General features: G+C 39.3%; 1 protein-coding gene across 5 annotated transcripts in view; it reads left to right on the forward strand.

The window, feature by feature from the left end:
• PHIP (pleckstrin homology domain interacting protein) overlaps nucleotides 1-15,631 on the forward strand; it is a 115,398-nt gene that overhangs the window by 60,263 nt on the left and 39,504 nt on the right. For all 5 annotated transcript variants that reach the window (XM_061989473.1, XM_061989474.1, XM_061989475.1 and 2 more), the window contains 4 exons: nucleotides 3,169-3,394; nucleotides 6,342-6,479; nucleotides 7,454-7,637; nucleotides 8,260-8,383. In XM_061989473.1, coding sequence (XP_061845457.1) covers nucleotides 3,169-3,394; nucleotides 6,342-6,479; nucleotides 7,454-7,637; nucleotides 8,260-8,383 — 672 coding nt within the window. The remainder of the gene's footprint in view (nucleotides 1-3,168; nucleotides 3,395-6,341; nucleotides 6,480-7,453; nucleotides 7,638-8,259; nucleotides 8,384-15,631) is intronic.

Genomic DNA, 15,631 nt, shown 5'->3' on the forward strand with positions numbered 1-15,631 from the left:
CCTTTGTTCTCTTGGGACTTTTGCTTATGATCAAAATTTTTCACTTATGATTCTCTCCAACTGTTACTGTGTCAATGATAATTATGGTGTTCTTGACCATAGAAGAAATTGGAGCAAATAGGGCTTCTATTTATTACCTCTTTAATCTCAGTCTTCAACTCTTAAAAAAACTCAGCTTGGAAGTTTTCAAACACTTTCTTGTCTGGTTCCATCCCTTCTTTCATTTTTGTTTTACCTAATTTATGAAAGAATGAGCTACAGATAGGAAGATGCAGGTGATGAGGTTTTCTTTTTTCTATGTCCACTTCTAGATATTCTTGATTTTTTAAAATTTATTCTTATTTTTATTTTTTCAGGTATCTTATGAGAACATGCTCTAGTGTAGGACCTGGGGGCTTTTTTTTGTCTTTAAAGTGATTTCCATCCATTTTGGGTAATGATAGAGAACACTGCCCAGTCTTCTTTTTTCCTCTGTATGATCTTGGCCACAATGAAGGTGATGGGATGTTTTTAGTTTTTCTTTTTTCTTTATGATACATATTTTTATGGAGTAATTTTTTAACATGGAAGAGTAAGAAATATATTTGCTGCTCTTTTATTATCTGATCCAATTTGATTCAATGTCAGCTGAGATTTGGGTCTGTGAAGATCATCAGAGATGAGCTGAGCTCACCGTTAAGGCCACGTGCACTTAAGAAGTTCTTGCTTAGGTGGAGATTTGTCCAGGAATGCATAACAGTCCTAAAGCATAAGGTACCTCTCTGTTGATTTTAAATCTTAGATTGGACTAGATCTTTGAGCATTCTAAGGCTTTTGTTTCTGTAGACTGCTCAAACCACAGTTCCTTGTTGCAAGTTGACAGCTCCTGTGTGGCAGATTGGTGCAGAAGTGTGTAAAATCTCTTTGTATTTGTGTTAGTATGCCCATTTGGAGAAACTGAGCCTTCTGAAAGAAAGTCTATTCATAGAGCTCAGACCTTGTGGAAAGCTGAGTTTGTGAAGTCATGTGTACAGAGGACTTGTATGTCCTAAAGGTGATGTAGTATCTTCTTATTGCATAAATTTCATCTCTAATAGTATATCAACAAATAAGTCTGTTAGTACTTTTAACTGGTTGTCTGCTAAACATTTAAGGTTCTCTGAAATGTCTAATTATTCTGATTTTTCTCAGGACTTGGAATAGCCTGAGGATAAGATATTTTGCCCTGGGATCCAGTAGGGATAGTCCAGTGTTCTACCTGACAGTTGGTCTGAGTCTGGATTCTCCACCAAATGCCTTTCTTATCTTGTGGGACAGAAGAATCTTGATTATTCTCTTTACTATACCTGGTTGCAGTACAGAAGGATAATTGCAAAGAAGTCTCCCATAATCTTGCACAGTTATTGCAAAGTTTTTCTCATAGAGATCACTAAATCTAAAGGAAGAATTTTCACATGGATCATTTTCTTACCTGAGTATAGACAACACTGTACAGCACATTAAGACTCAGGTCTGTGTGATCATGCCATTGAAATCTCTTCTTTCTCAGTGTGGGGAGTACTTAATAGGAAAATTTACATTAGGTTAAATTACTGGGCACTTTACTATTACAATTCTAACAAAATAATAAATCCTTCTGGAGGACTTGTATCGTTGTCACACTGAGATATTTGAGCTGAAGAAACAAGAGTTACAAAGCAAACTTTGTGTCAGTCAGACACATGAAAATACTTGTATGTTTCTCATTCAGCCTCGCAGCAGAACTTCATCCAGACAAGGCTGCGTCTTGCAGTGGGATGTCACTGTGTCCCCAGAAGTACTTTGTATGCATAGCCTTTTGTATCCATGAAATAAGTTCTTTGCTACTGCACCTTTCCATTAATCTCTACAATTCTTTCCAGTTGTTACAGCTCTGAGTTTTTATTGCATCCAGATCCCATGATTATTATGATCTTGGGAGTTTTTTAAAATTCTTTTCTCCACCTCATGTGGATACGTGTTCTGTTACATTTTCTGATGTTGTAGTTGACAGATGTTTGATATCATCTTTCCTTCTTGGTCACATCCAGGACAGGAGACCTTTGTCATGGAGCTACCAGACCTCTGAGTAGATGCTATAATCTCTACCTTATTGATTTCTACCTAACAAGTTACTGGATACTGTTATGGAATGGTCATAATAGAGCACACTCTTCAGAAATCAGAGTATATTTTACAACTACTGAGATGTTACTCTGTTGGTGCTCAAAATCTATCTTTAACACCTAAGACAAAAGGAGGAGTTTTTTTGTTATCTCTCTGCTTTGGGTCACTTCTGTAAACATATTTTGTACTGCATTGGAAATCCCATTTGCGTAAATTACGATTTGATGATTTTGGTTTTATTTGTTCGAAGCAAAACTGAGTACATGGATGCCAAGAGATCTACTTTCCAGTAGGGAGTGTTGGGATATGTTCTCTTCTCTCTCATTTCTTCTTGTAGTTCAGAATCTTTCTGATTGCATGATATTGAGGTGCACAGGCCTGTTTACATGGTATTTGGATAAAAGAGTTCATCAGTCTTGAGTGTCTGTGGAAAGTCATCTAGGATGAATTATGAGCATGTGGACTGAAATGAAAAAAGCAGGCTTTGAGCCTGAAGAATTCAACTTTAGATTAGCTTTGTTTTATCTACTGGAACCTTTTTGCATATCTACTGTTATAATAGGAAAATATATATTTGGCTGCTGATGTTAAAATATTTGGCAATTACATGATATGAAAAATGGTTTCTTATTCCTCTTCCTACCCCATAGCTCATAAGTGACACAGTTTTCCTTATCAGAATATATATCCATATATTTAGAGTATAGAAGAAAAATTGTGAACTATTTAATACATCTATGCTATCTGCAGTCACATGTCTTCAAGTAGTCAGATATTGCCTCATTCCACTGTTCTTTAAATTCTCCCCACATTCAGGCGTGGATTATTCTCCTTGCTCTATAACATAGAAGAGGAGTAGTGGGGGAAAAAATAACCATGGAGTTGTTACAGTTTCCCATTTAAACTGAGATGTAATCAGCCTATAACCTTATTTTTGCAAAAGTGACCACAAGTAGCATTGTTAAAAGTACTTTTGGCAGTTATCTTCTGTATGCTTTGTTTAATAGGTTCTTTAAAAAAATTACAAAATGACTTTGTTCACAGATAGCAGATCAGATGTTCTTTCATAGTGATTATCGGCCCCTTATCCGTGATGCCAACAACTTTGTCCTGGATGAACAGACACAACAGGCTCCACACCTTATGCCTCCCCCATTTTTGGTTGATGTGGATGGCAACCCTCATCCTGCAAGGTATCAAAGACTAGTTCCTGGTCGTGAGAACTGCAGGGAGGAACAGCTTATTCCTCAGATGGGAGTGACATCTTCAGGTATGGAAAATTTCACTTCACTACACAGTAGCCTTTCTAGTTACTGCAGGTGTTCTACGCTTTCCCTTTCATTTCATCCTTTTTCTTTGTTTCTGGGCATAGTAGCTTGTGTAGTGTGGAAGAATTGCAATGTTCTTGGCACTGATTGCTTGTGACAATTTCACTTGCAGTATTGTCATCAGTCAAGTCAGTACTAGTTGATGCTACAACGCGAGTTAGCTTGGGGCTCATGTCATTACTGGAATACTGTATGATGCTAAGGGAGCCTTCAGTTGATCTCTTTGGGATAAGCTTTCCTATTTCAGAAAACTTAGGAAGCAGATTGATCTTCCACAGAGCAGTTGCAACAGGTAGCACTTGCAAGAGAAGAAAAATAAGAGGACGTCTGAAACATTCAAAGTGCTTTTCCTCTTTAGATGAAGGCAGTCATTCAACTGTGTTGTTGTGGTTAGAGAGCTCTGAAGACTTATGAAGATACGAAATCATTGAGTTTTCTCAAAAGTTGTATTCTTCAAGCACACAACATGGAAGAAATGTGCACATTTTGAGCTAATGTATGGCTGTTGGAAACTGCCTAAATGTGGTTCATGTGAGTGGGGATGTAAAAATGATGCCTCCTTGTTAGATGTCACTAGTAGGTTATTAATATGAATGAACAAAGAGTGACTAGTGAAAGTAGCATTAATGTTTTCTAGATGAGCCTTGTTAAGTATTTGGATATTCTTTAAAATACAGAAAAAACTGCCTGTGCTTGTAAATAGTGGCTTATATACACACCACATTTAAGCCTGCAGTGTGTCAGACATTCCAGGAAGGTTAACTGACAGTGTTATTACTAAAACATCTCTTTATCCTCATTTATAGACTTGAGGATTGTAATCCATTGAATACTGAAATAATTACTTTTAAGGAGCATTTCCATGTTTCCTCCAAAATTATAGGAGGAAATGCTACCTGAGAAGCTACTGTAAGAAGTAAACCTTTGTGGTGAATGCATGCTCTGTTTTATCTCTTAACTTTTTATCTAGTGGCTTTGAAGATGAAATTGATTTCCAAGGGAAGGATATTATTTTATTTTGGTGTTGTAGTTCCAACATGGATCCATGACATTCTGAAATTCTCCAGATTTCACAATATCCTGAATATATGGTGCAAGGTGTTATAGTGGAGAATATCAGACTCTGAACACAGATCCAAGAATATTAAATTTAATGGTATGGCTGCTCAACACACGAGTGCCTGTAGGAAAATGACGTCTGTAGCATTTTAATGCCAGGAAGCCACCAGCCAGGCTGACAGGGAGCCAAAGAGATTATGGAGAAACAAGATATTTTTCTACCTCTTTACAGTTTAGCAACAACATAGGCAGTCTTATGCCAAGCTAAACAATCTTCGTGTATTTTGTATCCCCTTCCACTAAAGATGCTCCATTTGTTTGTGAAACCCGATTGTGGGATTTGATGGATCTCCCTCAGAGCGCTGCCAATTTATTTCTTGTCAAGGTTTCTGTAGGCGCTTATAAGAGTAGGGGAATTCAGACAGTCATGCTTGATTTACTGCTTAGATGTATGTGAAGCTCCTTTAAACTAGATGTTTTGAAAAATTCAAATATTGTACCAGTGTCTTTATTATCTGACTTTTGTTTGCTTGTTTTTAAACAAAAACTTGCTGTCACTTGTGAAGGCAAAGTCTCCCAAGCTAGATATGTAAAAGTATTAGTTTGGTTTAGGTAGCAATGTCCTTATTTAAGATCATTCTTGGGTGGTTAGTGGTGTTTCCCATTGTTTTGAGTGGGCAATAGGTCTGCTTGTAAGATCACCAGATAGATTTGTCTCACTATACAAATCAGAAAACATCCAACTGTGGTTATAAAAGAGCTCATTCCATGATTTCAAACTTCTGCTGCTTTAGAGGAGTTGACTTCAACTATGAAAACCTTCAAACCCTGAGAGCATGATCTTAAATATTGATATTCTTTCTGCATACCGTCATCTGTTAAGAGATGGCCACTACTCTCTACCCACAAAATCAAAGTACTTCATTTCATAGCACAATTACTGTACTGTCTTGTCTTTGGTCTTGCGAAGTGCAGTTTGTACTGTGATACCTCTTTGGAACCATGCTAGAAAAATAATGTCTGTAGCTTGTTTCTTTGAACATTGTCATCGCTCATTATAAAGTTTTGCAAGTTCTGCTTCTCTTGCCTAGAGATTTCCACCACTCCATCTAGCTATTCCATGTGGAGGTATCTTGACTTCCTTTTCAAAGCAGTACTGTAACCATTGCCTTTCTCTCCATACCTCTCTTTTTTTGTGACCATTGTGAGTAGGAAAGAGGTTTTGTGTCCATTGTGCTTACATGCTGTGTATTTTGCTTGCTGCAAGTATTATCACCTTGTAATCATTTCCTGTCTTTTATTGTTTTTTAGCTGTTTTACATACCAAAGAAAATTAGCATCACTTAACCTGTGGAGCTCAATCAGGCATTTTTACTGTTTGGTGTTTTTCAGTATAGATAATTATTTTCTAATTGTCAGACCTTCTTGATGTAGTTCATTTCATTTAAGCTTATACTAAAGTGTTTTATAATGCGTTTGGGGCAGACTGAGCATGCATTTGAACAAATTGCATTGACTGAGCTGACATACAACAGTTGTATTAAGCTTCTGTGGCTTGCCAGCACTCGATCAAATTTAAACTTTTATTAGAGTGGCATGTGATCTGCTTAACCCTGCTCCAGAAAAATACAATGCTCTCAATATATTAAGGAAAAGTGGTCCTGTTTAAAAAATGGCTCTTAAGAAAATATGCATTAGCCCATGCTTACTCGTGTGATTATGTACTTCACTTGTAAGTTTTAGAGCTTAAATTAAGATGAGATGTTTGTAACCTTTGGTTTCTTTGAATCAACGTTTGTGTGTTGTTGTCTTCTATATTTTACTTCACAGGATTGAATCAAGTTCTTAGTCAACAGGCAAATCAAGAAGTGAGTCCGTTAGACAGCATGATTCAAAGGTTGCAGCAAGAGCAGGACCAGAGACGTTCTGGGGAGGCAGGAACCAGTAGTACCAGCCGGATAAGCAGAGGTAGATGACTGGGGGATGGGTCTTGTGGCATTTCTATTGAAACAGCTGCGGGTTTGAAAATGAAAATCACATAGTTGTTCATGATTTGTGCATTTTGTTGTACTACTAGAAAGGAGGTATGGAGCCACAGAAAATTATACAGCTTGCTTATCTTTTTCTTTTACCTTTCTGCTAAATCTCAGGATTCTTAACATTACAAATTTATCTATGTTAGAGTTATTGTCTGCTCACTCACAGAATTTGCAGCAACTGCTTTCCCTTAAAAGTAAATATCCTACTGTTTAATCTGGGATTGGCCATCTATTTGACTGAAATCTGAATTGTCTCAAAGAGATAGAGAGAAAAGAGGAAGGAGCTGCTTATTTCTTGGTACAGCCCTTCCAGTTTTCAGGTGCTAGTTTCATGACTGGCAATCCACTTGACTAAGCAAGAATAGCTTGTGTGTGGAAAGGTATTGAATTTTTGCTACAGTGTAGGTGTTTGAAGACTCTGACCATTTCAAATTCTTGTCTGTAAATTTTACAGCATGGAATCCTAATAATTTCCAGTGACATGACTTCATTTTTGTGAAGGTAGAAGACTGTTTAAGGAATAGGCTGGTTCAGTGAGATAGCTCACTGTCTTATAATATGGATCTAGAGTCCAGTAGCAACAGTCAGCTTTGCATAAATATTTTCAAAAGCATTTTTAAAGAAAAGCAAGCCAATGAAACATTTGCTTGGATTCAGATTGTTGATATACCCGCCCCTTTTCAATGTGAATTTTAAAACAGCATACTCAAGCCCAGCAGCTGTTTTAAGAGTGTGTATTGTGATTGTAGAAACTACTGGAATAGTTATATTCACATAATGTTTTATTGCTTTGAGGGTAATAGATAAAGTGGAGTTGCTTTCTTTTTCCTTTCGAGTTTTTCTTTCTAAATGCTCCCCTTAGAGTTTCAGGTCAAGTACAACTACCACTTTTTGACCTTTTAGGATCTGTAAGTTCTACCTCAGAAGTACATTCACCACCAAATATAGGATTGAGACGTAGTGGACAGATTGAAGGTGTGCGTCAGATGCACAGCAATGCACCGAGAAGTGAAATAGCCACTGAGCGGGACCTTGTGGCTTGGAGTCGAAGGGTTGTAGTGCCTGAACTCTCTTCTGGTGTGGCGAGGTAAACAAAGGCCAAGTTTGCAGGGATTTTACTTTGGTAAATTTAATTGAAGAGTTTGAGAATTCACATTGTCATAGGACTATCTGTGTGGTATTTATCTGTTCTGTTGTCTCACACTTCTTATAAAATCAGTTTCCATTTGAGATCAACTGCTTGCATATCACTTAAATCTTGGAATTACAAAAGCAATGTGTATAAAAATTCACCACTTAATTAATTGCATATTCAATGGAATCTAGCTGCCTCAGTGTTTTCTGACTTGATTCATAAGGTTGTGGTATGTTTTAACTCCATTTGCTACTGCCATTATATGGCATTTTACGACTGGGACGCTGACCTACTCCTTTAGGTGCCTGAGGTGAATTTTTATTTCCAAACTGGAACTTTGTTTTGTTCAATAATTAACTTGTGTGATGAATAAGTCCAAAAGACCTACTAATAACAACCAAACATAAACTACTCTAGCTTTTAAAAATGAGATAAAGCAATTTTGAAACCATATTCTGACTTGAAAGAGAAGAATATTGTTCAAAGAGTATAACAAATGTTGCACATTTACTGCTTGATTTGGAGTAGAGTAGTATTTGGGTTTAACGTTAACATGTCAGTTTTCTTTTTTCAGTAGGCAGGAAGAGTGGAGAACAGCAAAGGGAGAAGAAGAAGTAAGGGTGTATCGATCGGAAGAGAAAAGAAAACATGTAACAAGTCACATTCCAAGAGAAAACAAAATACCTTCTTTCTCTAAGGTAAACAGTCACTTGTACCTTATCGGAGTTAAGAAGCATAACATTTAACTCAATGTGTTAGGCCACATAAATTTACATTCCTCTTGAGTTTTAAATTAAAAAACTAGATGTACAGGCATTTGTTTACCTCCTCAGAATGAGAAAGTGTGTCTCTGCTGATGTATCACTGTGAGAACAGAGTGAACTGAATAAACAGCGGGCATTGCTCCTGGAACCCCTTGAGTGAGAAGCCCTGCAAATCTAGTGCTAGGAAACATGATTTGCTGTAGGGAGTCTGTCACTATTAATCAATATGTCCTGCCGCTGTTGTCTACTGCTTGATAATACTGTGGAAAGTTTGGATTAAAACTCAAATCACAGTTCTTAACACATTTAAATACATCTCAAAATATAGAACTGGGTATATCCTTTTCTGGTACTCTGATAATCATATATACAGGTTTGTATGGAATATTTCTCAGTCATGCTTTTTGCTAGAGCCTGGAGTACATTTTTTCTGAAAAGAGGAAAATGGTAATAGATGAAATAGAAGGCAATGAGTTGTATTAAAAATGAAATTGTCATAACTGACTTGATGTTTTCACGTAACTTGCAACAAAATGTAACCTCAGACCTTTATGCTGCTCAGAAAATGTGAAAGATGTGTATTCAGTATTTACAAAAATTGATGTATGTCTTGTTTGCAAGAAATTAATTTTATTTCTGCATCTTACATGGTAAAGGTGGAAAAATGATGAAATTTTCTTGAGAGGATATAATTTGGTGTTGAATTATAGACTTCCTTTTAGTTTAATTGATTGCAGTGCTTGAGGGTTTCTTTTTGTCTTCAGCTACAACCTAGTCAAAAGATTCTTCCTCGATAATGTGAATTCCTATCAACTTACCATTAAATGTCTAATTGGTTACAGTTATCACTAAGACATAAAAATAGCAGAGTAGGATAGTTGGTCCAGCATTTTTATTTCAGCAAGCACTTTTATTACATCTTTGAATCAAAGAAAATGAATATGGTTGTCTTTGGAAGTGTTTTCTCAAGAGAAGTTTTTTAGTCTCCACATTTTAAAGACAGCAGTTTTGAGCACATTATTTACGTTGTGGATATTTATGCCCTTAAAATTCTCCAGAACAAAAGTTAGCGTAGGAAAGCTTTTTTTTTTTTTCAGTTTCATACATTTACCCAGCCAAGAAAGTGTCTTTCATTTATTTTGGCCCCTGGAGGGTCTCTAATCTGAATTCTGATAGTCCTGCTGGTCACACTATTTCTGATTCAAGCCAGGATGCTGTTGGCCTTCTTGGCCAACTGCGTACACTGCTGGCTCATGTTCAGACAGATGTTGAATCTTAAAACACCTCCCCTCACGCCTCCCTTTTCCCCAACCTCTCCTTCCTTCCCCCCCAGTGGCACAGGGGATGGGGTTGTGGTCATTTCATTACAGATGGACTTTGCCACTGCTTCTTCTCAAGGAGAGGCCTCCTTTCACTTCCCACTGCTACACTGTGGGGTCCCTCACACAGGAGACAGTCCCTCATGAACTTCTCCAGCATGGGTCCTTCCCATGGGCTGCAGCTCCTCATGAACTGCTCCAGCATGAGGCCTCCCACAGGGGCAGCTCCTCACACCCTGCCCCAATGTGGCTCACCCACTGGGAGAACAGTCCTTCAGGTGCTGACTGCTCCAGCCTGAGTCCCTCATAGGATCACATGTCCTGACAGCAAACCTGCTCTGGCCTGGGCTCCTCTCTCCCCACAGCCTCCCAGGTCCTGCCAGGAACTTGCTCCAGGGTGAGCTTCCCACAGAGTCACAGCCTCCTTCAGGCATCCACCCGCTCCAGTGTGGGCTCCTCCATGGGCTGCGAGTGGGTCTCTGCTCCCTGATGGCCTCCATGGACTGCAGGGGCACAGCTGCCTCACCATGGTCCTCACCACAGGTCACAGGAAACTCTTTCTACCAAGGCCTAAGCACCTTCCTTCTTCACTGACCTTGGTGTCTGCAGAGATATTTTCACATTCTCACTCCCTGTTGCTGCTGCAGTTTTGCAACTGCACAGCAACTTCTTCCCTTTCTCAAATACATTATTCACAGAGGTGTTACCTCCATCACTAATTGGCCAGGCCTGGGTCAGTTGCTGGTCCATCTTGGAATTGGCTGGCATTAGCCCTGTCAGCTACAGGGGAAGATTCTGCCAGATTTTAGTTTAAAGAATCTACACTTGTAGCTCCTGCTGCTACCAAAACCTGGCCCAGGAAAAACCACTACAAAAGTATAGGGGAAAACATTATCATCTTGTAATCTATAGACCTAAGAACTACAGCATCAAGAATTCCAGAAGTGCATCATTCTACAGAACTGTCGACTGGTCTGGGAACAGAGCACAGGGCTTGTGTTAAAAAATTGTCCTCATAGGCAGATTCAGTTGTATTCATATGAATAGGAAATGCTAATTTTTATATCAACTTTGGAAATGTGTCAGTTCTATTCATATAATAATGCTAAAATAATATTTTTTGTTCCTTTCTAAGTAAAAGGAGTGAAAAATAGAGAAGTAAAATGAAAAGGAAAGCCAGAAACTAATGTTAGCATTTTGGATTACAAGCTAAAGTGTGGATCAGTAAGGAAGAACACAGAGCAGCTGTAATTACTTTTTGAGGAGATGCCCAAGTCTTATTACTAATTTTAATTCAGGGTTGTTATAGAGTGTGTTAGAAGTAGTACAGAATTATAGCTCAGTCTTTCTGTAATAATGTCTGTGACTTAAATGGAAGCCACTTAAGCATTCTAATGTTTAAAGTTAGAAAATCCCCTCTTCTTTAACAAAGGTCATATTGTAAAGTGTTGGTATGTAATTGCTTGAGGGACTAATGGAGTCATGTGGGAGAAACTAAAAGCTTGAGTATTTTGACCTGAATAATATTTAGTATTGCTGATCTGCATGCTGAATGAAGGATCTAGTTTGGCTTTCAAAGTCATTGATGAGGAATAAGGTTTTCTCTGATTATTAATGAACAAAAACACTTCAAAAACCCAACAAACTTTAATGACAGAGGAGAGAACAGGGCACTGGAATTTTTGCAGTTTCCAAGTGGTACTGTGTTGCAAACTGTATTTTTCAGGAGCATGCCAAAGATAAGTGAGGTGAGTAACATGCTTAGGTAAATGTTCCCAGTCCAAGTAATTGGAGTATTAGTTTATTAAACTGCCAGGATTAAGGAGCGTGAAATTTCTGTACACAAAAGGGCTGATGCAGTGTGTGTCCTAGTGAAAAATGCCCCAAATGGAAGTATTTCTAATTGCCATTAAATGGAAATGATAAGCAGAAATTTCAAATAAATTTTTAGAGTAGAAATTGTTGCAGATGGAGAAAAGTAAGCATAGGACTCTGTTGTGACAGGTGCAAGTAACTGTATTGTAAACAGAAACCAGTGAGGAGAAACCTGCGTGTTCTGTTGCTGAAGGCAGCTTAGTTATGTTCCTCAAAAGCAGGCATTTTTCCACTTACATGTTATTCAAACACTACTTCTGGATTGGCAAGATGCTAAAAGGAAAATAATGCAAAACCTGAGAGAGTAGCACTTTAGTGCTCAGTGTCTGATATCTTCACTGCTTTTGAAACAGTTCTGACTAATTTTTCACATGTATGTCATGTGGGATGAGTAAAAACTAAGTAATTATAAGCACTTATCCAGACTTGAGGACAATATGGAAGGATACTCTTCAGCCAAAGAGAAAAATGACAGGATAAGAGACAGTGGGCACAAATTACTGAAACAAAGGAAGTTTTGTCTGAATGTAACAAAGCACTGTGAGCATGACTGAGCAGTGGCACAGGCTACTCAGAGAGGCTGTGGAGTGTCCAACCTGGACATACTCAGGAGCTGTCTGGACATGGTCCTGGACAACTGCCTCTGCATGTCCCTCCTTGAGCAAGGGGGATTGGACAAGTTGATTTCCAGAGATGCCTTCCAATAAAACACTGCCACTGGCTGATTCCCCAGAAGGCTGTGCTGCCATTCAGCGAAATCTCGACCGGCTTGAGGATTGGGCAGAGAGTAACCTCCTGAGGTTCAACATGGACAAGTGCAGAGTCCTGCACCTGGGAAGGAGCAACACCCTGCACTGGTACAGGCTGCGGATTGAACTGCTGAAGAGCAGCTCTGCAGAGAGAGAGTTGAGTTGAAGAATTTGAAAAGAATGAAAACAGTTATGTACACTACTTGACAAATTATGGTTTTTTTCACCATGTCATTCAAACATTATGGACATCAGGATGAGCATGAGCCAGCAATGTGCCCTCATGGCCAAGAAGGCCAATGGCATCCTGGGGCGTATTAGAAGGGCTGTGGGCAGTAGGTTGAGAGAGGTTCTCCTCCTCCTCTACTGTGCCCTCCAGAGACCACATCTGGAACACTGTGTCCAGTTCTGGGTCCCTCAGTTCAAGAAGAACAGGCAGCTGCTGGAGAGAGTTCAGTGGAGGGCCACCAAGACGATGGAGTGGAGCATCTCCCTTCTGATGAAAGGCTGAGGGAGCTGGGGCACTTTAGCTTGGAGGAGACTGATGTTTTATAATGTTTACAAATACACAAAGGGCAGTGTCAGGAAGATGGAGCCAGGCTGCTCTCAGTGATGTCCAATGATAGGACAAGGGGCAGTGGGTATAAGCTGGAACATAAGAGATTCCAAAGAAATTTTTCCAAGGAAGAATTTCTTAACTACGAGGATGAGGGAGCACTGGAACAGGCTGCCCCGATGGGTTGTGGAGTCTCCTTCTCTGGAGACATTCAAACCCACCTGGACAGGTTCCTGTGTGACCTACTCTAGGAGGTCCTACTCTGGCAGGGGTGTTGGACTAGATGATCTTTTCAGGTCCCTTCCAACCCTTATGGTTCTGTGACTCGGTGAAGAGCATACGCAGACAGAAGAAAGCCAAGTTTCATTTATTTGTGGTAAAGGGTCTGTAATCATCTATTTAATGTTGGGGCTTTCATACTCGATATGTTCTTGTAGCCTGTCCTTGTTTAACTTTCTAGTAGGGGCTAATTCCTACTGTGTTAAGGAAGGAGGAACCATTTTTAGATAAAGAGTAGATACTGCTGTTGAAGAAATGTTACAAAATTACTACAGCCAAAGCTTTCCAAAATTGCTGCAGCCCTGTATGAAAAGCTCAGCAGAGCTGTGCTTCCCAGTGAAGGCAGGGTTGTAAGGACAGTAGAATGCAGTGCTCTGCCTTCTCAAGACACTGCTGAGTTTTTACTGTGTCTTTCACAAATGATATTACAAAGACCCTCAGTAGTGTCCAGATGACATTTTTGTATCTATCCTCCTCAAATACAGGGAATGATAGGATTTCTGTTTTGCAGAAAAACTGTTCCAAGCACAACTGTAATTTCTCAGCTCTCTGTAGGTGTGTTCTGATATTGACTAGAAGCCTTGGATATCATGCAAGGTACTTGTCAGCGTATGTGACTGTTCATCTAAGTGTATTGAGAAAGAAAGTGATGATTGAACCTCAAATCATAGGTTATCCTGGCTTTATCTCCAGGCTTCCCATTAGATTGAACTCTACTGGACTTGGAACAGTCCAATTTCAAGCTCACTCTTCAGAATATACATTGGGGAGGGGAAAGACCATTAGCTGTGGTTCCTCAGTCATTGTTGAACATATTGGTGATAGATTTCATTTAGCGAGAAAAAAGCCTGTAACACTTTTATCTTTCTAGTCAAAACTTCACACTCAACCCCACCTCTTCCCCAAATAAAGACCTGCTTGACTCTCAACTTCTTGTCAAGATTTTGGCAAAGCTATGGAGCAATAATAAAATACACATTTTGGCAAGATGTGGAATAGATCCTATAGTCGCTTTTCTGGTCTCTCCCTGAGCAGTGGGGTTGGACAAAGGTGACATCCAGAGGTCCTTTCCTGGTTTGACCATTCTGTCATTCTATTGCTTACAGATAACTCACAGTTTGGAATTTTGGCTTTTTTGTCCGTTCTTGTTCTAACATTGCATCTTTCCCAAAGCAGTTTGTCACCCTTTGGCATCCCTGTGGCCCAATATTTATACAGTGATATTACTTGCTTCTGTGAATGAATGATGGGGGAGTGGGGAAGGGAGGTTGTTTCCTCAAGCTTTGAACTGTCAAGAAAACTCTTCCAACACTAGAGAGTAATGCAAAATGCTTCAGTTTACCAAGGATCTGTAGTTCTAGTACAAGAACTAGCATAGTTTCTAGTGTAATGGTGTATATAATTGTAACCATTTGAGACATTTTACTTCTGAATATAAATGATGTACATTTTTAGGACTTGCATTTCTAGAGGGAAGATGTGAATGTTACACCCAGGGGGAATTTCTTCTGCAAAATAGATCCTTATTGTAAATGGCATTGTTTGTTCATTGGGCTTACGTGATTCCATTCTGTTGCCTATGTTCCTTTATGCTATGTTCCATCATGTTAAGAGGTGGACTTCGTACAAAAGTTGTAATTCAGTAGCAGAGGCAAGCTGCTGTAACGCAGGCTTTTGTGACCTCTTTGCTTCAGCAATGAGTCTTGAGAGCTCGATGAGAAGTGAGCAGCCCTAGAAGGTGGAAGGAAAGAAAACTGTGTGTTGTATTCAGCACAAGTCTTAGGGCTGCCTCGGAGCTGTTCTAGGTCAGGTCAGAGCAGCTTGAGAAGATCTGGGATGTGCTGCCAGTTTGAACACAGAAGAGGACGAATGCCCCAGCTCTCAAAAGTCCTGGGCAATGTTAAAATGCTGATTGCTGAACAATCCTATTAGAGATGTCTCTGGTAGCTATGCTGTTAGTGTTAGCCTCCCCAACTTTAATTCACTGGACAGATCAATAGGAACACAGCGCTCCATGAATAGAGCAAGGAGGAGTTTGTGTTGGTCTTATGTGCTTTGGTGAAACCAAACAACTCTACAGATCGGCATGCCAGCCTGCCCTGGGGCAGTCACATATGAAGAAGGCATGTGTCTTCTAACGGGGAGGATAGGAGAAAAGCTCTAGCTTTTCCCCACAGTGTTCTGCATTTTAGGAAAAATTATTGTGGCTAAGGACAAACAAATCTTAGCTACTGCTGCTTAGCCAAGTTTTAGTATGGTTTTCAACAAAAAGTAGTTAGGGGTTTTTTTCCACAACAAGACAATTTGACTTTGTGAATGAACTTTCATCATGCACAACAGGAAGGATCCTCCTACAAAAGACAACATTCCAAGAGGAATAGGTACATCTCTGGGACTGTTTATT

The sequence above is a fragment of the Colius striatus genome, chromosome 2 (genome assembly GCF_028858725.1).
Source record: "Colius striatus isolate bColStr4 chromosome 2, bColStr4.1.hap1, whole genome shotgun sequence".
In the NCBI taxonomy this organism is placed as follows: Eukaryota; Metazoa; Chordata; class Aves; order Coliiformes; family Coliidae; genus Colius; species Colius striatus.